This window comes from Bubalus kerabau, chromosome 12 (assembly GCF_029407905.1).
Source record: "Bubalus kerabau isolate K-KA32 ecotype Philippines breed swamp buffalo chromosome 12, PCC_UOA_SB_1v2, whole genome shotgun sequence".
NCBI classification, from domain to species: domain Eukaryota; kingdom Metazoa; phylum Chordata; class Mammalia; order Artiodactyla; family Bovidae; genus Bubalus; species Bubalus kerabau.
In genome coordinates this window covers 70,840,253-70,863,081 of record NC_073635.1, presented here as the reverse complement: position 1 = coordinate 70,863,081, position 22,829 = coordinate 70,840,253, and the positions used below count along the sequence as shown (strand labels likewise).

Sequence of the window (22,829 nt, the reverse complement as noted above, 5' to 3'; positions counted from 1 at the left end):
CTTTTAATATGTTTTCATTCTATATTTTTTTCAGAGCATTTATGCATTTAACCATTATAACAGATATTTATTGAGCATCAACTATATAGCAGGCATCGTTCTGGGCACAAGAATTCAGCCATGAGGAAACAAATGCTCAGAATTTCTTTCCATGGTGGGAGATGGATGATATGGAAAATTAACCTGAGCACAAGTACTGAGGACAGGAAGGAAAAAGAAGCCGGCTTAGGCAGATGGAGAGTAAAGGGGGGAAGTGAGTCCACATTGGGGTGTGAGGGCTCTGCTCAGAGGGGGTGTGAGCAGATCTGGGGTGGGGAGGGGCGCAGGCAGACCTGGAAGGGCTGCTCCACACAGAGGGAGGGGCGAGTGCAGGGGCCACGGGGAGATGCCAAAGGGGTTCAAAACAAGCAAGGAGGCCAGGAGAGCAGAGCAGAGTAAGAATGAGGGGAGTGAGGGTGGAGACAGAGCAGGAGGAGCCTGGGGTCACTCCAATAAAGAAGTAAGGGGAGTATTGACATGGTCTGAGATTTTTAAGAAATCAGTCCTGCCCTTTGTGGAAAACAGACACTAATGGGAGAAAGGTGAGGGCAGATAAAAGCAAGAAGGCTACTGGAATAATCTAGGTGAGAGATGACAGTGGCCAGGACCAGAGTGGAAGCAGCAGGAATGGAGAGAGGGGATCACACTCCAGACACACTTGGAATGGGGAGTCTGGAAGACCTGCTGACGGGACAGGTGTGAGCTGTAAGAGAAGAGGACTGTGGTGTCTGGGGTGAGGAAGGGGAAGGACAGGGTCTCCATTTACTGAGTTGGGGAAGATGGTGGAGGCAGGTTTAGGAGACTTCTCTTGTGGACAAGCTGAGATGACCTCCCAGTGGTGTCACAGTGCAGCTGGGCATGCAGGTGTGAAGGTCTGTGCTAGAGACACAGGTGTGAGAGCTGGTGGCCCAGGAGGTGAAGGCACAGGTCTTCAACAAAACATTTTACTGATCTCAGAGTCAGCTTCCCACTCTCTCTGAAGAGATAATACCTGACCTGTGTCTTCCACAATAATACTTAAGGCAAGTGGTAGACTGACAAGATCAGTACAAGAAATGGAAGCTGAAAAAATAAGCATATGAAAAGATATTTGATAGAAATGTCATTAGGAAATTACAAATCAAAACAAGAAGACACTACTATATACTTATTTGACTGGCTAAAATTCAAAACACTGAAAACACCAAATGTTGAAGAGGGTGTGGAGCAACAGGAACTATAATTCATTACTAATGGGATGTGAAATGCCACAGCCATTGTGGATGATATTTTGGCACTTTTTTTTACAAAGTTTAACATGGGGCTTACTACATGATCCAGTAATCATTCTCCTAGATATTTGCCCATATGAACTGAAAATTTATGTCCACATAGGAACCTATACCTTAATACTCATATCAATTTCTTTCATAATTTCTAAGAACTAGAATCAAGAAAGATGGCCTTCACTAACTCCACTTAGAAACAAACTGAGGTACAACCATACCATGAGATATTATTTAGCAATAAAAATAAATGAGTTATCAGGCCATGTGGAGAAATCTTAAATGCATTTGACTAAAGAAGCATTTGATTAAAAAAGCCAGAAATCTTAAATGCATTTAACTAAATGCATTTGAATAAAGAAGCCAGTCTGAAAATGCTTCATTTTGTATGATTCTCAGTCTAAAACACTATGAAAAAGGCAAACTACAAATACATGAAAAAGGTCAGTGACCACTAATGGTTGAGTGAGGAGGAAAGATGAGGAACCAAAGCACAGATTTTTAGGGCATAAAACCTCTGTATGATAATGTACTAGTGAACATATGACATTACATATTTGTCAAAATCCGTAGAAATGTACAATAAAAAATGAACTTTAATGTAAAGTGTTCAATTCAGTACAGTTCAGTCCCTCAGTCTTGTCTGACTCTTTGCAACCCCATGAATCACAGAACGCCAGGCCTCCCTGTCCATCACCAACTCCCGGAGTTCACTCAGACTCACGTCCATCGAGTCAGTGATGTCATCCAGCCATCTCATCTTCTGTCGTCCCCTTCTCCTCCTACCCCCAATCCCTCCCAGGATCAGAGTCTTTTCCAATGAGTCAACTCTTCGCATGAGGTGGCCAAAGTATTGGAGTTTCAGCTTGATCATCATTCCCTCCAAAGAAATCCCAGGGCTGATCTCCTGCAGAATGGACTGGTTGGATCTCCTTGCAGTCCAAGGGACCCTCAAGAGTCTTCTCCAACACCACAGTTCAAAAGCATCAATTCTTTGGCACTCAGCCTTCTTCACAGTCCAACTCTCGCATCCATACATGACCACAGGAAAAACCATAGCTTTGACTAGATGGACCTTTGTTGGCAAAGTAATGTCTCTGCTTTTGAATATGCTATCTAGGTTGGTCATAACTTTCCTTCCAAAGAGTAAGCGTCTTTTAATTTCATGGCTGCAGTCACCATCTGCAGTGATTTTTGAGCCCCAAAAGAATAAATTCTGACACTGTTTCCACTGTTTCCCCATCTATTTCCCATGAAGTGATGGGACCAGATGCCATGATCTTCGTTTTCTGAATGTTGAGCTTTAAGCCAACCTTTTCACTCTCCACTTTCACTTTCATCAAGAGGCTTTTTAGTTTCTCTTCACTTTCTGCCATAAGGGTGGTGTCATCTGCATATCTGAGGTTATTGATATTTCTCCCGGCAATGTTGATTCCAGTAAAGTGTGGATTTTAGTTAATAATAATGTATTGTTTGGGGTTCATCTATGGTAACAAATGTACCACACTAATGCAGATGATAATAGTGAAAACTGGGGGGGGGGGGGGTAACCAGAAGATGGAGAGTATGGGAACTCTTCAGTGCCTGCTCAATTTTTCTATAAACCTAAAACTTCTATAAAATGAAGCATTAAAAAAAAAAAAAAAAAAGATGGAACAGTAGGCATGAAAAATCAAGGGGAAAGAAACAATGTGCTCAAGGGACAACAAGAAAAACTGCTGAACTAAGATTCTTGTTAAAGGAAGCAGGAAAAACTCAAAGCTAAGAAGGATATGAAGTTTCAACTAAATAGACAAATCAGAGTATCTGGTGGGAGTGGGGGGTAGATAATAGGAACATCCCCAAATGACAAGATAACAACCAAAGTTTATGTTACACAGCATTATATTACAAATCTTAGATTGCCTGTAATTACCACTGGACAGATCCTGGCACAGACAAACAGAGTTTGGGGGAGTTTGTTATCTACGAAACCCATCAGGCATCAATCTATGATGCCCAGAAGTACCTTTCTGCAGATAAGCCCTCTTTTGTCTCTACTTTAGCAAATTTGGGGCGAAAGCAAGTGGCACAGTAGGGTCTCCAGGATAAGAAGTTTTCTGATCTCCCTCAGTCTCACTTTCCTCTTCTACAGAATGTGCTGCAGAAACAAGAGTCACTAAACTCAATGATGCTGTGAGAATCAAAACACACATATGAACACTCTCCACAAATAAAAAAAGGACATGAATTGATTGTAACTTGCTATTGGTGACTGAGGCCTATTTTAACATCAAGCCAACAATGGGACCCTGCTCATAGTCTGGATCACAATATGCAAAGCATGTGACCAAAAGAAAAAGAAAGAGAAAGAGATTGTCTTCATTATAACCCTCCCTGACAGCCACAAAGACATACAGGCACACAGGTTCCCTGCTCATTCAAAGCTTAAATTGGAGTGCATCCAATGAAAGACAGCAATAGCTCAGTTGTAGAAATTCATTATTTCACCTTTCTTTGTGGAGTTCAGAAATTATCATCTCATGCTTTTGGCTTTAATGAAAAACAACAGGCCATTTTAAGATAGGTTCCTAGCCACACACACACACACACACACACACACACACACACACAGTTTACCTGGCCTCTGTTTCACTGTTGACAGTCTTCACAAACTGTTCCACCTAGGTTTTATGCTTTGATTTTATGTTGTTTTCATTTCTTTCTCAAAAGAGCACCACATTGTAGCACAGCAATCTCAACCATGCTCTAGAAAAGGCACCTGAATCCACTTCTTCATTTAGCACAGTCAGAGCATAAGATGCAAGCACTTTCTCTCCATGTCTTGTGGTAGGACTTTGAGTGCCTCCTTGACTCTGACTTACTTGGGTTTCTCTTACCTTGGGCATGGGGTATCTCTTCATGGCTGCTCCAGCAAAGCGCAGCCATTGCTCCAACCCAAGTAAGACAGTAGGTGTTACAAGAGGGCATCAGAGGGCAAACACACTGAAACCATACTCACAGAAAACTAGTCAATCTAATCACACTAGGAACATAGCCTTGCCTAACTCAATGAAACTAAGCCATGCCTGTGGGGCAACCCAGAACAGGCAGGTCATGGTGGAGAGATTTGACAGAATGTGGTCCTCTGAAGAAGGGAATGGCAAACCACTTCAGTATTCTTGCCTTCAGAACCCCATGAACAGTATGAAAAGGCAAAATGATAGGATACTGAAAGAGAAACTCCCCAGGTCAGTAGGTGCCCAATATGCTACAGGAGATCAGTGGAGAAATAACTCCAGAAAGAATGAAGGGATGGAGCCAAAGCAAAAAGAATACCCAGCTGTGGATGTGACTGGTGATAGAAGCAAGTTCCGATGCTGTAAAGAACAATATTGCATAAGAACCTGGAATGTCAGGTTCATGAATCAAGGCAAATTGGAAGTGGCCAAACAAGAGATGGCAAGAGTGAATGTTGACATTCTAGGAATCAGCAAACTGATATGGACTGGAATGGGTGAATTTAACTCAGATGACCATTATACCTACTACTAAGGGCAGGAATCCGTCAGAAGAAATGGAGTAGCCATCATGGTCAACAAAAGAGTTCGAAATGCAGTACTTGGATGCAATCTCAAAAACGACAGAATGATCTCTGTTCGTTTCCAAGACAAACCATTCAATATCACAGTAATCCAAGTCTATGCCCCAATCAGTAATGCTGAAGAAGCTGAAGTTGAACGGTTCTATGAAGACCTATAAGACCTTTTAGAACAAACACCCAAAAAAGATGTCCTTTTCATTATAGGGGACTGGAATGCAGAGGTAGGAAGTCAAGAAACACCTGGAGTAACAGGCAAATTTGGCCTTGGAATACAGAATGAAGCAGGGAAAAGACTAATAGAGTTTTGCCAAGAAAATGCACTGGTCATAACAAACACCCTCTTCCAACAACACAAGAGAAGACTCTACACATGGACATCACCAGATGGTCAACACTGAAATCAGATTGATTACACTCTTTGCAGCCAAAGATGGAGAAGCTCTATACAGTCAGCAAAAACAAGACCAGGAGCTGACTGTGGCTCAGACCATGAACTCTTTATTGCCAAATACAGACTTAAATTGAAGAAAGTAGGGAAACCACTAGACCATTCAGGTATGACCTCAATCAAATCGCTTATGATTATACAATGGAAGTGAGAAATAGATTTAAGGGCCTAGATCTGATAGATAGAGTGCCTGATGAACTATGGAATGAGGTTCGTGACATTGTACGAGAAACAGGGATCAAGATCATCCCCGTGGAAAAGAAAAGCAAAAAAGCAAAATGGCTGTCTGGGTAGGCCTTACAAATAACTGTGAAAAGAAGAGAAGCGAAAAGCAAGGGAGAAAAGGAAAGACATAAACATCTGAATGCAGAGTTCCAAAGAATAGCAAGAAGACATAAGAAAGCCTTCTTCAGCGATCAATGCAAAGAAATAGAGTAAAACCACAGAATGGGAAAGACTAGGGATCTCTTCAAGAAAATCAGAGATACCAAAGGAACATTTCATGAAAAGATGAGCTCGATAAAGGACAGAAATGGTATGGACCTAACAGAAGCAGAAGATATTAAGAAGAGATGGCAAGAATACACAGAAGAACTGTACAAAAAAGATCTTCACAACCCAGATAATCACAATGAAGTGATCACTGACTTAGAGCCAGACATCCTGAAATGTGAAGTCAAGTTGGCCTTAGAAAGCATCACTAGGAACAAAGCTAGTGGAGGTGATGGAATTCCAGTTGAGCTATTCCAAATCCTGAAAGATGATGCGGTGAAAGTGCTGCACTCAACATGCCAGCAAATTTGGAAAACTCAGCTGTGGCCACAGGAATGGAAAAGCTCAGTTTTCATTCCAATCCCAAAGAGGCAATGCCAAAGAATGCTCAAACTACCGCACAATTGCACTCATCTCACACGCTAGTAAAGTAATGCACAAAATTCTCCAAGCCAGGCTTCAGCAATATGTGAACCGTGAACTTCCTGATGTTCAAGCTGGTTTTAGAAAAGGCAGAGGAACCAGAGATCAAATTTCCAGCATCCGCTGGATCATGGAAAAAGCAAGAGAGTTCCAGAAAAACATCTATTTCTGCTTTATTGACTACAACAAAGCCTTTGACTGTGTGGATCACAATAAACTGTGGAAAATTCTGAAAGAGATGGGGATACCAGACCACCTGATCTGCCTCTTGAGAAATTTGTATGGAGGTCAGGAAGCAACAGTTAGAACTGGACATGGAACAACAGACTGGTTCCAAATAGGAAAAGGAGTTCGTCAAGGCTTTATATTGTCACCCTGTTTATTTAACTTCTATGCAGAGTACATTATGAGAAATGCTGGACTGGAAGAAACACACACTGGAATCAAGATTGCCAGTAGAAATATCAATAACCTCAGATATGCAGATGACACCATCCTTATGGCAGAAAGTGAAGAGGAACTAAAAAGCCTGTTGATGAAAGTGAAAGTGGAGAGTGAAAAATTTGGCTTAAAGCTCAACATTCAGAAAATGAAGATTGTGGCATCTGGTCCCACCACTTCATGTGAAATAGATGGGGAAACAGTGGAAACAGTGTCAGACTTCATTTTTGGGGGCTCCAAAATCACTGCAGATGGTGACTGCAGCCATGAAATTAAAAAACGCTTACTCTTTGGAAGGAAAGTTATGACCAACCTAGATAGCACATTCAAAAGCAGAGACATTACTTTGCCAACAAAGGTTTGTCTAGTCAAGGCTATGGTTTTTCCTGGGGTCATGTATGGATGTGAGAGTTGGATTGTGAAGAAGGCTGAGCGCCGAAGAATTGATGCTTTTGAACTGTGGTGTTGGAGAAGACTCTTGAGGGTCCCTTGGACTGCAAGGAGATCCAACCAGTCCATTCTGAAGGAGATCAGCCCTGGGATTTCTTTGGAAGGAATGATGCTAAAGCTGAAACGCCAATACTTTGGCCACCTCATGCGAAGAGTTGACTCATTGGAAAATACTCTGATGCTGGGAGGGATTGGGGGCAGGAGGAGAAGGGGGCGACAGAGGGTGAGATGACTGGATGGCATCACTGACTCAATGGACGTGAGTCTGAGTGAACTCCGGGAGTTGGTGATGGACAGGGAGGTCTGGCGTGCTGCTATTCTTGGGGTCGCAAAGAGTCGGACACGACTGAGCAACTGATCTGATCTGATCTGATCTTGACTCTGACAATTTAGTTCAGTTCTCACCAACTCCCAGAGCTTGCTCAAACTCATGTCTGTTGATTCCGTGATGCCATCCAACCATCTCATCCTCTGTCATCCCCTTCTCCTCCTGCCTTCAATCTTTCCCAGCATCAGGGTCTTTTCAAATGAGTCCGCTCTTCACATCAGGTGGCCTAAGTATTGCAGTTTCAGCTCCAACATCAGTCCTTCCAATGAACACCCAAGACTGATCTCCTTTAGGATGGACTGGATGGACCTCCTTGCAGCCCAAGAGACTCTCAAGAGTCGTCTCCAACGCCATAGTTCAAAAGCATCAATTTTTCAGTGCTCAGCTTTCTGCACAGTCCAACTTTCACATCCATACACGACCACGGGAAAAACCATACCTTTGACTAGTTGGACCTTTGTTGGCAAAGTAATGTCTCTGATTTTCAATATGCTATCTAGGTTGTTCATAGCTTTTCTTCCAAGGAGCAAGCGTCTTTTAATTTTGTGGCTGCAATCACTATCGGCAATGACTTTGGAGCCCCCCAAAATAAAGTTCCTCACTGTTTCCCCATCTATTTGCCATATAGTGATGGGACCAGATGCCATAATCTTCTTTTTTTGAATGTTTAGCTTTAAGCCAACTTTTTCACTGTCCTCTTTCAATTTTGTCAAGAGGCTCTTTGGTTCCTCTGGGATTTCTGCCATAAGGGTGATGTCATCTGCATATCTGAGGTTATTGATATTTCTCCCTGCAATCTTGATTCCAGCTTATGCTTCATCCAGCCCAGCATTTCTCATGATATACTCTGCATATAAGTTAAATAAGCAGGGTGACAATATGCAGCTTTGATGTACTTCTTTCCCAATTTGGAACCAGTCTATTGTTCCATGTCCAATTCTAACTGTTGCTTCTTGACCTGAATACAGATTTCTCAGGAGGCAGGTAAGGTGGTCTGCTATTCCCATCTCTTGAAGAAATTTCCACAGTTTGTTGTGTTCCACACAATCAAAGGCTTTGGCGTAGTCAATAAAGCAGAAGTGGGTGCTTTTCTGGAACTCTCTTGCTTTTTTTGATTATCCAATGGATGTTGGCCATTTGATCTTTGGTTCTTCTACCATTTCTAAATCAAGTTTGAACATCTGGAAGTTCACGGCTCACATACTGTTGAAGCCTGCCTTGGAGAATTTTTTTTTTTTTTTTTCTGCTCAGATTTTCTTTTTTTTTTTTTTCTTTTAATTTTATTTTATTTTTAGACTTTACATAACTGTATTAGTTTTACCAAATATCAAAATGAATCCACCACAGGTATACATGTGTTCCCCATCCCAAACCCCCCTCCCTCCTCCCTCCCCATTCCATCCCTCTGGGTCGTCCCAGTGCACTAGCCCCAAGCATCCAGTATCATGCATCAAACCTGGACTGGCAACTCGTTTCATACATGATATTGTACACAATTTTGAACATTACTTTGCTAGAATGACAATTGCTCTGACAATCATTCATAGACAAACCACAGATGGGAAAAACATCGCAAAGGATTTGAAGTAAAATCCAAGTCAGGTTAATTCCCAGCCACCATTTTCAGATTAGGTTAAAGGGAAAAACCTGAGTTGAGCATATATTACAGTTCCTCCCACTGACAGGAAGGTGTTCTTATTCATGTTGTTTTCCTCTAAGTTAAATTTAACCAATTCTCACTGAACAGTGACACACACACTACAGGCAAACTAGGAAATGGTGCTGCTGATTCCTGATGCCATCATCCAGAAGAACATGAAGAGCCCTTCACTGATGGGGAGACTTAGTGTAGAAACACCACACAGTAGACTGTTGTAACTGATAACGAGGCCCTGACAGAGGAAGGCTGGGTTCCAGAGTCAAACGGCAGACATCTTTCCTTTCTTACAGCTTTTCTTCCATTTGGAATCACCCTTCCTCTCACATCCTGTCAATATCCTGCCCATCTTTCCAGGCTCAGCCAAAACACACTCTCCCATGAACCCATCCTGGACTCATCTCTTCCTGCTACTTTCCTAAAGTTCTACTTACATCTCTCATTTCTCATGAAGGACTGTCTTATTCTGGTCCATCATGTGTATACATGCACACGGTGTCTCTCAGCTCCTGGAGGGTAAGATCTGTGGTGGACCCCGATGCTGTTTATCTCTTATCCTCACAACAAGCTACACAGGAAGTACTGGCCCTATTTCACAGATGAGGAAACTGAGACTAAGTGAAGTCACATCACTGCTCTGAGGAATGCCTTTACATAATGTACTATATATAGGGCACCTACATAAATATTAACTTAAATAATGGAAGTTAAATAGTCAAATACCTTCTTTCTTACATGTCATATTTTATGGATGTGTTTTACCAAAAACTTACTGAGCTTAAAATTAACAGCTAATTTTTTTCAAAATTATTCTAACATTTATAAAGTGCCTGTTATGTCCCTAGCAATCAGGTGCTTTAAAATCTCTCCTGCATTTCATCCTCAAAACAACATTATGAGGTTAATAGTATTATTATCTCTATTTTACAGATGAAGAATCATGCACCTAGCGAACAGAGAAACAGACTCAATTCCTGAGCCTCTGACTCCTGGGCCTTGAAGTTGATGTCATCAGTCTGAATTGATCTTGCCACTGTGATTACTTCATTTCTCCCTATTTTATCATATTAATAGAAATGTTTTCAGCTCAACGAACTTAAATGTTTACTGCAATTAAATCTAGTATAATATATGATGTTGTAATTAACATATGTAATACAAGAAAATTTGCTCTTTTTACTGTTTTTTCTTCCAGGATTTGGGGGCAGTGGGGTTAGGGAAAACAGTGAGGAGACATCTTCATTTATATGTATGTATATTTGTAGAGAAATGGGCTATAATAGTAAAAATAGCTACCATTTACTGAAACACTGGCATGTTTGCATTCCACATGCATGGCCTGTAGCCTTTACAATAATTCCATCTCTCCTTGCATTCAATAAGAAAAGAAATTTAGATAAACACCCAGAGTTAATAACTAAGATTGTTTCTCTCCAAAAGCCAAGCCTTTTCTACTACACATACAGTTTCGGTAACTACAGATCAAAATAGTTCTAGAAACCCCTATTATCTATGGAAGTATTATGCCCATCCACTGGTATAGGGATTCCAAAAAAGATAAGCAAAGAATCTCATTAAGTGGTTCCTAGGTGTAAAAACCTTGCTGACCTCTTGCTAATCATAGTCACAGATGACATTTCAGAGCAGTAACAAAACCTCCTGGATACCCTCTGATCCAGCGTCCTTGTTTTGCTGCAGATACATCAGAGGTCCAGGCAGGTAACAGGACATGTCCAGAGTGACAGTGAGCAAGTGACAAAGCTGGGGACAAAACTCTGCTCTCTGATCCCTCCCTTCCTGCCAAGGAGGAAATGGGCACAAGGGGCCCCAACTCCATAACCCAAACATGCAGAAAACAGGAGAGCAGTCCATGTTTATAAACATCACATCACATACAGAAGAATCACTGTGCAAGCCAGTCCTGCAGGTCCCCTTCCCACCAGGGTCTGTGCTGCATACATGTCCTAGGCTGGGTGAAGCCCCAGGACACCGCCCACATTACTGGTCCAGTCACCCCACGTGGCTGCAGCAAAGCATCAGGTCCCATGGAAAATACTGAATGACAGCCACTGTCCCAGTACCTGCTGTTCTCCAGAGATGCTCAAGTGTGGGGCAAAAGATAATGCTGAGCTTTACCAGAAAGGCAAGGTCATAAAAGAAACAGCCACACAGTGGCCTGGGTCTTTGGAGCCTGATCTGGACATCAAAAACTCAACTTGATTAGGGTAATTATTAACCTGTTTCTTATGAAATGCCTGAAATCTATTTATTTCCCATCAACTTGCATAAATCACCCAATTTTTTAAATAAGTTGTTCCTTATAAACTTCCTCAATTGAAAGGTAGCATGGCACTGTGGAGTCTAGAGTCCTGCTGAAACAGCTCTGAACCTGAGCTGCCAGTATTGAGGTGAGTCATTTCTTCTCACCAAGCCTCAGTTTTACCAGCTATACAATGAGGTGGTAACATCAAAAACACTGGTAAAAGATTCATAACTCATATTTCTTTTTATGTGTGTACATGTGTGCACGTGTGAGTGATACACAGAAAGCAGATGGGCACATGCACTCAATAAATGAGAGCTATTCTCTCACTATCTTACATTTGCTTTCCCTCTTATTTTCTTACACAGTATGTATGTCATTTAATAAAAATCTAGTTCATTACTGCTAATGACATCATTTCTGCAAAAGCACAATCATCCATTAACAATAACCCAGGAGAAAGAAATAAGACAGTTAAACAAGAAATTTTGTGTGTCCACATCATCATAAAATGGTACTCACCTGATACAATCTATGAAATTCAAGCCATTGTTCAAGCAAAATTACTATTTCCTCAGAAAGTGGGTCTGAAGCCTTCAACCCCACACCTTTGAAAGTCTGTCCCATCCTTTTCTTCACAGTATAAAAGAAATCAGATGTCCAGATTGCACTGAATAGACCCCAGGGGAAGCCCTTTAACATTGTTATTCACTGATTTTTCTAACCCAAGAGAGTAACATAGTATTTACCAGTATTTAAATTTTTCTTTTTTTTTGCCAAATGACATTCTCCTATCAGGTAGGTTTAGTTTTCATTATTCACTAATTTATATCCCAATGTACAGTTAAACATTTCATCTTGCCATTTCCTGTGAAACTCAGTGCCATTCCTGAAAATGACCTCTCCATAGTAAAAGATGCAGTATTAAAAAGAAATGTTAAAGCATTTGATTTTCTTTAAAGAATAAACTACAAGTCAAAAATGAAGTGGAGAGAGAAACCTAGAGACTGAAATGGAGCAAGAAGGCATCAACCAAGTGCAATGGACAGACCTCATACAGAGTCTGATTTCAACAATGGTGAAGGAGATTTCTCAGTGATATGATTAATAACATGTGAACACAGATTAGGAAAAAATAATAGCAAATGGAGCAACTAACAAAGAAGTAATCTCAAAAATATACAAGCAGCTCATGCAGCTCAATACCAGAAAAATAGACGACTCAATAAAAAAATGGGCCAAAGAACTAAACAGACATTTCTCTAAAGAAGACATACAGCTGGCTAACAAACACATGAAAAGATGCTCAGCATCACTCATTATCCCAGAAATGCAAATCAAACCACAGTGAGGTACCATCTCATGCCAGTCAGAATGGATGCTATCAAAAAGTCTACAAGCAATAAATGCTGGAGAGGGTGCAGAGAAAAAGGATCCCTCTTACACTGTTGGTGGGAATGCAAACTAGTACAGCCACTATTGAGAACAGTGTGGAGATTCCTTAAAAAACTGGAAATAGAACTGCCATATGACCCAGCAATCCCACTGCTGGGCATACACACCAAGGAAACCAGAATTGAAAGAGACATGTGTACCCCAGTGTTCATCACAGCACTGTTTACAATAGCCAGGACATGGAAGCAACCTGGAGAAGGCAATGGCACCCCACTCCAGTACTCTTGCCTGTAAAATCCCATAGATGGAGGAGCCTGGTAAGCTGTAGTCCATGGGGTCGCTAAGAGTTGGACACGACTGAGCGACTTCACTTTCACTTTTCACTTTCATACACTGGAGAAGGAAATGGCAACCCACTCCAGTGTTCTTGCCTGGAGAATCCCAGGGATGGGGGAGCCTGGTGGGCTGCCATCTATGGGGTCACACAGAGTCAGACACAACTGAAGCGACTTAGCAGTAGCAGTAGCAGGAAGCAACCTAGATTTCCATCAGCAGATGAATGGATAAGAAAGCAGTGGTACATATACACAATGGAATATTACTCAGCCATTAAAAAGAACACATTGGATCAGTTCTAATGAGGTGGATTAAACTCTAGCCTATTATACAGAGTGAAGTAAGCCAGAAAGAAAAACACCAATACAGTATACTAATACATATATATGGAATTTAGAAATATGGTGATGATAACCCTGTACGCAAGACAGAGAAAGAGACACAGATTTATTGAACAGTCTTTTGGACTCTGTGGGAGAGGGCAAGGGTGGGATGATATGGGAGAATGGCATTGAAACATGTAAATTATCATATGTGAAAAAAATCACCAGTCCAAGTTCGATTTATAATATAGGGTGCTCAGGGCTGATGCACTGGGATGACCCTGAGGGATGGGATGGGGAGGGAGGTAGGAGGGAGGGACACGATGGGAAACACATGTACATCCATGACTGATTCATGTCAATGTATGGCAAAAACACTACAATACTGTAAAATAATTAACCTCCAATTAAAATAAATAAATTAATTAAAAAAAAAAGCACAGACTAGAAGCTTGATGATATTCAAGAATTTGAGCTATTTTTCAGGTGAAATAATGTGGTGGTTTTTTCCCAAAGACTATCCTATCTTGTAGAGAAAACTAATGATATGTTTACAGATGAACAAATCTGATGTCTAGATCTGCTTCAGAATACTCCGGGGTGGGGGTGGGGCTGGCAGGGGGGCAGGGGTAGAGATGCAGCAAAACTGGCCACCAGCTGATCTTGGCTAAAGCTGGGGGTGGTACATGAGAGTTCATCATACTACACTATTTCTGTAAATTTTTGTAATCATTCATTAAAGAAAGAAATTAAAAAGTGAATAAAACATTATAAAATTAAACAACCACCCACTACTTTCTAAAGGCATTTCTGTAAGTGCTGCTATCACATTGGCCATTGAAACAGCTGGCTTACATGTCTATATTTACTCAGAAACCTTTCAAAATTTGAAACAAAACTTTAATAAACTCTGTGGTTTAAACCAACACTTTCATTATTTGAAATTTAAATATATGCAACTCAAAAGTCATTACTCACCTCTTCCAAAGCACAAGCCTTTATTACTTTTTCATACCGTTCTTCTTCATATTTCTTCCCAAATAAAATGTTACTCCTCACAGTTCCTGAGAACACCCAGGGCTGCTGAGACACATACGCAATCCTCCCGTGCACGCTGACCTGTCCCTGGCTTGGGGGCAGCTCGCCCAGCACAGCGCTTAACAGTGAGGACTGAAACAGATGGGAACACACACACGTGAACAGGCAGCACTCAGGATAGAACAGCACACCCCGCCATTGCACTTGATACACTATAGAACCCTTTCATTTAGAACAGGATGAAGTAGATCCCTGGCAAATGCAAAAAAAAAAAAAAGAAAGAAAGAAAAGAACCCCATTGGTCCACATACTACTAATGGTTGATAAGAAACATTAATATAATATTATAACAATCTAACTGCTCAGAATTTCCCCCAAATAAAAAATTTTACTCAGAAAAGACTAGCTAAGAAAGTTAAACATTCTTAACTAGCACAGCAGTGCAGCAGGATGTGTATTTCATGTATCCAATGTTTCGAGTAGTTCTTTCTGCATCCAGGTATCCTTTACTTGACAAACACTTATTATTAAAAAGCTACATGTGAAGAATATATCCAAAGATTATTATTAAAAGAACTCTGAAGTGAGTTGTGTCCAAAGAGCAAAAGACCATCCTAAAGGAAATCATCACTCTCTTGTGTGCACATCTCACATCTAGATTTCCACATTTTGTTGTTTCAAAGTACAGCTCTGGTTCCGATAGGGAAAGGAGTATGTCAAGGCTGTATATTGTCACCCTGCTTATTTAATTTATATACATAGTGCATCATGAGAATTGCTGAACTGGATGAACCACAAGCTGGAATCAAGATTGCCAGGAGAAATATAACCTCAGATATGCAGATGGCATTATCCTTACGTCACAAAGTGAAGAAGAACTAAAGACCCTCTTAATGAAAGTGAAAAAGGAGAGTGAAAAAGTTGGCTTAAAACTCAACATTCAGAAAACTAAGGTCATGGCATCTGGTCCCATCACTTTATGGCAAATTGATGGGGAAACAGTGACAGACTGTTTTGGGGGGCTCCCAAATCACTGCAGATAGTGACTGCAGCCATGAAATTAAAAGATGCTTACTCCTTGGAATAAAAGTTATGACAGACTTTGAAAGTATATTAAAAAGAAGAGACATAACTTTGCCAACCAAGGTCTGTCTAGTCAAAGCTATGGTTTTTCCAGTAGTCATGTATGGATATGAGAGTTGGACTTTAAAGAAATCTGATTACCGAAGAATTGATGCTTTTGAACTGTGGTGCTGGAGAAGACTCTTGAGAGTGTCTTGGACTGCAAGGAGATCCAACCAGTGCATATAAAGGAAATCGGTCCTGAATATTTATTGGAAGGACTGATGCTGAAGCTGAAGCTCCAATACTTTGGCCACCTGATGCAAAGAATTGACTCTTTTGAAAAGACCCTGATACTGGGAAAGATTGAAGGCAGGAGGAGAAGGGGACGACAGAGGATGAGATGGTTGGATGGCATCACTGACTCAATGGACATGAGTTTGAGTGGGCTCCAGGAGCTGGTGATGAACAGGGAGGCCTGGCATGCTGCAGTCCATAGAGTCACAAAGAGTCAGACACAACTGAGCAACTGAACTGAACTGACAGCTGCATATTTACTTCAAATCTTTAACAACACATAGATGTGGTATGTGTGTATCCACATCACACTAAGCTGAAATAATCTGCCTGTGTATCAGTCTCACCCAGGACCCTGGTTGCCTCTGGAAGGCAGGGGCATCAGGGTCTTGCTTATGTCCGAATCTTTTGCTCCAGCACATGGCTGCACCTTTACTACACGTGCACTCATTGGACCAAGTCGAGTCACATGAGGAAATGCTCAGAGCTTCCTGGAAGAGCCTTTGCAACCTCCAGACTTCATGGAGGGGCCATTAGGAAGTCCCCATGTCTCTGTCCCTCCTAACAGCTGTCACATAAATAATTTCCTTTAATGAGATGTCCAAATTCCCAATAAGCTGTTTCCAACTGTACAACATGAAGCACCAAGAAGGAAAATATAATGTGCATTTACCCAGATCTCTGTGGCCATGAAACCTTGTAAAATAAAAGTTCCATGGAACACACCTAGAGAAATGCTGTTCTAGATACATCTAATTAAAACTGTTTTCCTTATAGCAGCATAAAAAGTCAAAGAAAAGTCCTTCCCCAATAAGAAACCACTGGCAGGACTTCCCTGGTGGTACAGTGGTTAACACTCTGTGTTTCCACTGCATGGTGCATGGTTTTTATCCCTGGTTGGGGAACTAAGATCCCACATACCTCACAGGTGCAGCAAAAAAAAAAAAAAAAAAAAAAAACAAAGAAGTAAACCAGAGGCAGACATTCTTGCAATGGATGCTGAAGGAAAGTTCTGTCTTACTGCCAATAAAACTAATAAAGATCTTTCTCAAAGGAAAAAAATAATTGTGTTACTAGCAACAAAAAGTCAGAAGGAGAAATGAAAGAAATAATCCCATTCATCATTATATCAAAAAGAATAAAATGCTTAGGGAAAAAAATTACCTAAGGAGACAAAAGACCAAAATGAAGAAAACTGTAACACACTGGTGAAAGAAATCAAAGATGACATGAACAGATACACTGTGTTCTTGGACTGTAGGGATCAATATTGTGAAAATTACTGTACTACCCAAAGCAATATACAGATTCAATGCAATCCCTGTCAAATTACCCATAACATTTTTCACAGAACTGGAACAAAAATTTTTTACAATTTGTTTGGAAACACAAAAGACCCCAAATAGCCAAAGTAATCTTGAGAAGGAAAAAAAGAAAATAGAGCTCTCTGACTTCAGACTATACTACAAAGCTATAGTAATCAAGACAGTACAGGGCTGGCACAAAAAAAAAAAAAAAAAAAAAAAAGAAATACAGATCAATGGAACAGTATGGCAAGCCCAGAGATAAACCCATGCACCTATGGAAACCTTATCTTTGACAAAGGAGGCAAGAATATACATTAGATAACACATATCCTCTTCAATAAGTGGTGCTGAGAAAACTGGACAGCTACATGTAAAATAATGAAATTAGAACACTTCCTAACATCATATTGTTCATGTTTTAGGAGGGAGACCTGGGTTCGATCCCCTGGAGGAGAGCATGGCAACCCACTCCAGTATTCCTGCTGGAGAATCCCCATGGACAGAGGAGCCTGGCAAGCTACAGTCCATGGGGTAGCAAAGAGGTGGACACAACAGTGACTAAGCACAGCTCAGCACAGGGAGCTCACCTCAGTGCTCTGTGATGACCTGGAAGGGTGGGATGGGTGGAGGGTGGGAGCGAGGCTCAAGAGGGAGGGGATATATATATATATATATATATATATATATATATACACACACACACACACACACATACTTACAGCTGAGTCATGTTGTTGTACAGCAGAAACTAACACAACATTGTGAAGCAATTATGTTCCCATTGAAAAATAAATTTAAAAAAAAGAATGACCATGGATGACTTATTAAAACAATGTAAACTAGAACAATAGAATAGCATTTTTAATGAGCTGAAAGGTATGGACTATAATCATCATGGAGATTTCACAAGTGTGACGATCAACAAAAACTTCTCAAGAGGGTAAATCTTTATAGATCCCTCTGTGGAATGAACTTACAATTTGGCTCAGAAGGTCCCTGGGTCTGTCCAGGACTCCTGTGCCCATGAGAAAACTATGCCAGGCCTCTCCATGCTCTTCTCAGTAAGTTTTGTGGCAATCACTGCAATCCTTACCAAATATCTCTTATATGACATTATAAATTATAAGGAATCAATACACATGTGTACATGTAAAACTTTCTGAGAATCAAGATGGATGTGCCAAAACTGAGGCAATGCAGAGATGGGTTTCACTGTAATTATTTTACTATTATTCAATTTCAATAAACTATCCTGTTTAAAAAACAAAAACAAAACATTGTACACACAGCTTTGGGCTCAACTCTGAGAATTTAATAGGGACTGTAGTGTTGCATCAAGCTGCCAAAAGGCACCACAACTTACCTTTCCTGCGCCCACAGGTCCAACCACAGCTAATAGTTCACCAGGTCTGACAGTAAAGGAAAGGCCTTGTAGGGTTGGGGTTCTTAATTCCTGCAAATTAAAGTTTATAAAAACATATCCATTTCAATAAAGTATGCCAAATGCTACAGAAAATGGAGAAAATAATATAATATACATTGATATGCAAATTAACCCACATTTTTCTCCAGCCTATTTTAAGATATCCTGTCCTGGAGGCCTTTTCATCCAATCATATTTCTTTGGAAGTTTCAAGCAGCTTTAGTTGCCTTTAGACACCCACAGATTTTAAGTAGGTGAAATGACAAGGCACCCGCATGAAGTGAAAACTTCATGATGCATATTAGCTTATTAAAATAATATACTTTATAGAGTATCCAGTATGTGAAGTTTTATAATCATTTATAAGTTTTCATTATGACCCTTGGCTTTAATTAACTATATCTCATTAATCTCCACAAGGGAGCTACATAGGTATATGGCAGACCTGGCTCTTTAAATAATTTGAATCTCCACTAATCTCTCCATTTTCACTTGATAAAGAAAGAATCTCAGTAATGCTCAGCCAGCAAAGGAGCACTTTATATAAAGAAGTCATTCTCAATATGGCTTGGCCAAAAAGTGTTCAGTTTTTTCTGTAAGACATCTCTAGTAGCACTAAGTTGTCTTTAACTTTATTCAAAACAATGTCATTAAGATTGTATTATGACAGCTGTCATATCAGCATGCATTTTAAAAAACTTTTTAAAATTGGTGAATTTTTGTGTAGCCATTTTAATATTAAAATTAAAAAGCAACAGTTTTGGCACATTATGTTTTACTATTTCTTTTTCTTTTTTTGCTTTACTACTTAAAGGGAGGTAAAAATGCAATTGAAATGCAGAAAACGATTTGTGCAGTGTATGGAGAATGTGCTGTGACTGATCAAATGTGTCAAAAGTGGCTTGCAAAATTTTGTGCTGGATATTTCTTGTTGAACAATGCTCTACTGTTAGGTATGCCAGTTGAGGTTGATAGAGATTACATCAAGACATCGAGAACAAACAATGCTATACCATGCAGGAGACAGCTGACATACTCAAAATATTCAAATATTTCATGCAAAGTATTGAATGGAAATCGTTTGCACCAGCTTGGTTATGTTAGTCACCTTGATATTTGAGTTTCACAGAAGTTAAGCAAAAAACCCTTCTTGACCATATTTCTGCACGCAGTTCTCCACTTAAACGTAGCAGAAACATTCCATTTTTAAAACAAATTGTGACAGGTGATGAAAAATGGATACTGTACAATACTGTGGAACAGAATAGATTGTGGGCAAATGAAATGCACCAGCACCAACCACAACCAAAAGCCAGTCCTCATCCAAAGAAGGTGATGTTGTGTATATGGTGGCATTGCAATGGAATCCTCTATTATGGGCTCCTTCAGGAAAACCAAATGATTAAGTCCAATAAATACTGCTCCCATTAGACCAACCAAAAGCAGCTCTCTATGAAAAGCATCCAAAAAGTCAACAGAAAACGCATAATCTCCCATCAGGATAGCACAAGACTGCATGTTTCTTTGATGAGTAGGCAAAAAAACATTACAGACTGGCTGGGAAGTTCTGACTGATCCCCCGTATTCACCAGACATTGTACTTTTGGACTTCCATTTATTTCAGTCTTTACAAAATCCACTTAATGGAAAAAATTCAATTTCCTGGAAAACTGTAAAAGGTATCTGGAAAAGTTATTTGCTCAAAAAATCAAAAAATTTTGAAAAGATGGAATTATGCAGTTCCCTGGAAAATGGCAGAAGGTAGTGGAACAAAACGGTGAGTATGTTGTTCAATGAAGTTCTTGGTGAGAATCAACCAGAGCAACAAGAACTCTGAGAGAGGGTTCCAGGAAAAGTTATATTAAGAAGACTACCCATGCCCTTTGGCCACATGGAAAATAGTACTGACAAGCAGCTGAATAAGGAAAGAACTATTGATGGATTTATATACATAAACTACTCAAATGAAAAATGAATAAATTTCAGAAGGGTAGGAGGAACTGTCATAAAAAAAAAAAAATGTGATCACTACACACTACTTTTCCTAGCAGTTAATGATATTTACATGGTCATCAGTTCAGTTCAGTTCAGTTCAGTTCAGTTGTCTCCAACTCTTTGCAACCCCATGAATCACAGCACACCAGGCCTCCCTGTCCATCACCAAATCCCAGAGTTTATTCAAACTCATGTCCATCAAGTCAGTGATGCCATCCAACCATTTCATCTTCTATCGTCCCCTTCTCCTCCTGCCCCCAATCCCTCCCAGCATCAGAGTCTTTTCCAATGAGTCAACTCTTCCCATGAGGTGGCCAAAGTATTGGAGTTTTAGCTTCAGCATCAGTCCTTTCAATGAACACCCAGGACTGATCTCCTTTAGGATGGACTGGTTGGATCTTTTTGCAGCCCAAGGGACTCTCAAGAGACTTCTCCAACACCACAGTTCAAAAGCATCAATTCTTCAGTGCTCAGCTTTCTTCACAGTCCAACTCTCACATCCATACATGACCACTGGAAAAACCATAGCCTTGACTAGACAGACCTTTGTTGGCAAAGTAATGTCTCTGCTTTTCAATATGCTATCTAGATTGGTCATTACTTTTCTTCCAAGAGGTAAGTGTCTTTTAATTTCATGGCTGCAGTCACCATCTGCAGTGATTTTGGAGCCCCCAAAAATAAAGTCAGCCACTGTTTCCACTGTTTCCCCATCTATTTCCCATGAAGTGATGGGACCAGATGCCATGATCTTCGTTTTCTGAATGTTGAGTTTTAAGCCAACTTTTTCACTCTCCTCTTTCACCTTCATCAAGAGGCTTTTTAGTTCCTCTTCACTTTCTGCCATAAGGGTGGTGTCATCTGCCTATCTGAGGTTATTGATATTTCTCCTGGCAATCTTGATTCCAGCTTGTGCTTCTTCCAGCCCAGGGTTTCTCATGATGTACTCTGCATAGAAGTTAAATAAGCAGGTTGACAATATACAGCCTTGACCTACTCCTTTTCCTATCCAGTTCTAACTGTTGCTTCCTGACCTGCATACAGGTTTCTCAAGAGGCAGGTCAGGTGGTCTGGTATTCCCATCTCTTTCAGAATTTTCCACAGTTTATTGTGATCCACATAGACAAAGGATTTGGCATAGTCAAAAAGCAGAAATAGATGTTTTTTCTGGAACTCTCTTGCTTTTCCCATGATCCAGTGGATGCTGGCAATTTTATCTCTGGTTTCTCTGCCTTTTCTAAACCAGCTTGAACATCTGGAAGTTCATCGTTCACATATTGCTGAAGCCTAGCTTGGAGAGTTTTGAGCATTGCTTTACTAGTGTGTGAGATGAGTGCAATTGTGTGGAAGTTTGAGCATTCTTTGGCAAATAGCAAATAAAAAATTACCCCAAAATTGTGAAAAATTAAAAATTTCTTAGTGAAAATTAAAACTATGTCTTTTATTTTTACTTAAAAACCAAAGAAACTTTTTAGCCAACCATAAAAAAAACTCCTGTAAAAGGCAGTCAAGGCTCTAATCTCACTAGAGCTCTAACTTAACACCAAAATCAACAAAAACAAAAAAGGGAATAGATGTAAAGTATTACATCATGGGTTACAGTGATTGCCCTAAATTTTACACCTATTACATGCATTACCTGCCCTGGCTAAACAGGGATAACAAAGTACTTCTGTTAAAAAAAAGAAAAAATAAAACAGATGTGCTAATGCATGTACAATCCAACACTAGAGCAAATGACAGAGTACTTATCATGCCATTCACAAGTTGTATTTCTGAGTAATCTGTAAGTTCTAAGGTAAAGAGATTTAAGGGTGTGTGTGTATACATTTACATATACTAAGTATTAAGAAAACTTCTCAATAACTGTTAGTTTTTTTTCTTTTTCTTAAGAGAGTGATCACATGTGATTAGCAAAATGCCTGAAAGACTAAAGAAACAGGATCTAGATTAAAAGTTTGGAAAATCTTCTAAGTGAAAAATTCCTCTGGAAATAACTGAACTGATTATGGAACAGTCACTTGCTAAAACAACAATTACTTTTAATCATCAAATTATACCAGATTTTATAGGTATTATGAACAGTATCAAGAATAGAGTTTACTCCTTGGAAGAAAAGCTATGAAAAACCTAGACAGCATATTAAAAAGCAGAGACATTACTTTGTCAACAAAGATGCATATAGTCAAAGCTATGGTTTGTCCAGTAGTCATGTAAGGATGTGAAAGTTGAACTATAAAGAAAGCTGAGCACCAAAGAATTGATGC

General features: G+C 40.0%; 1 protein-coding gene across 1 annotated transcript in view; it reads right to left on the bottom strand.

Moving 5' to 3' along the window:
* The window catches only part of LOC129624636 (ATP-binding cassette sub-family C member 4-like), a 364,051-nt gene that overhangs the window by 139,448 nt on the left and 201,774 nt on the right, over positions 1–22,829 (bottom strand). The window contains exons 18-19 of the mRNA XM_055542792.1: positions 18,511–18,600; positions 14,422–14,613 (exon numbers count right to left, since the gene is read on the bottom strand). Of these exons, the coding sequence (XP_055398767.1) occupies positions 14,422–14,613; positions 18,511–18,600 (282 nt within the window). The remainder of the gene's footprint in view (positions 1–14,421; positions 14,614–18,510; positions 18,601–22,829) is intronic.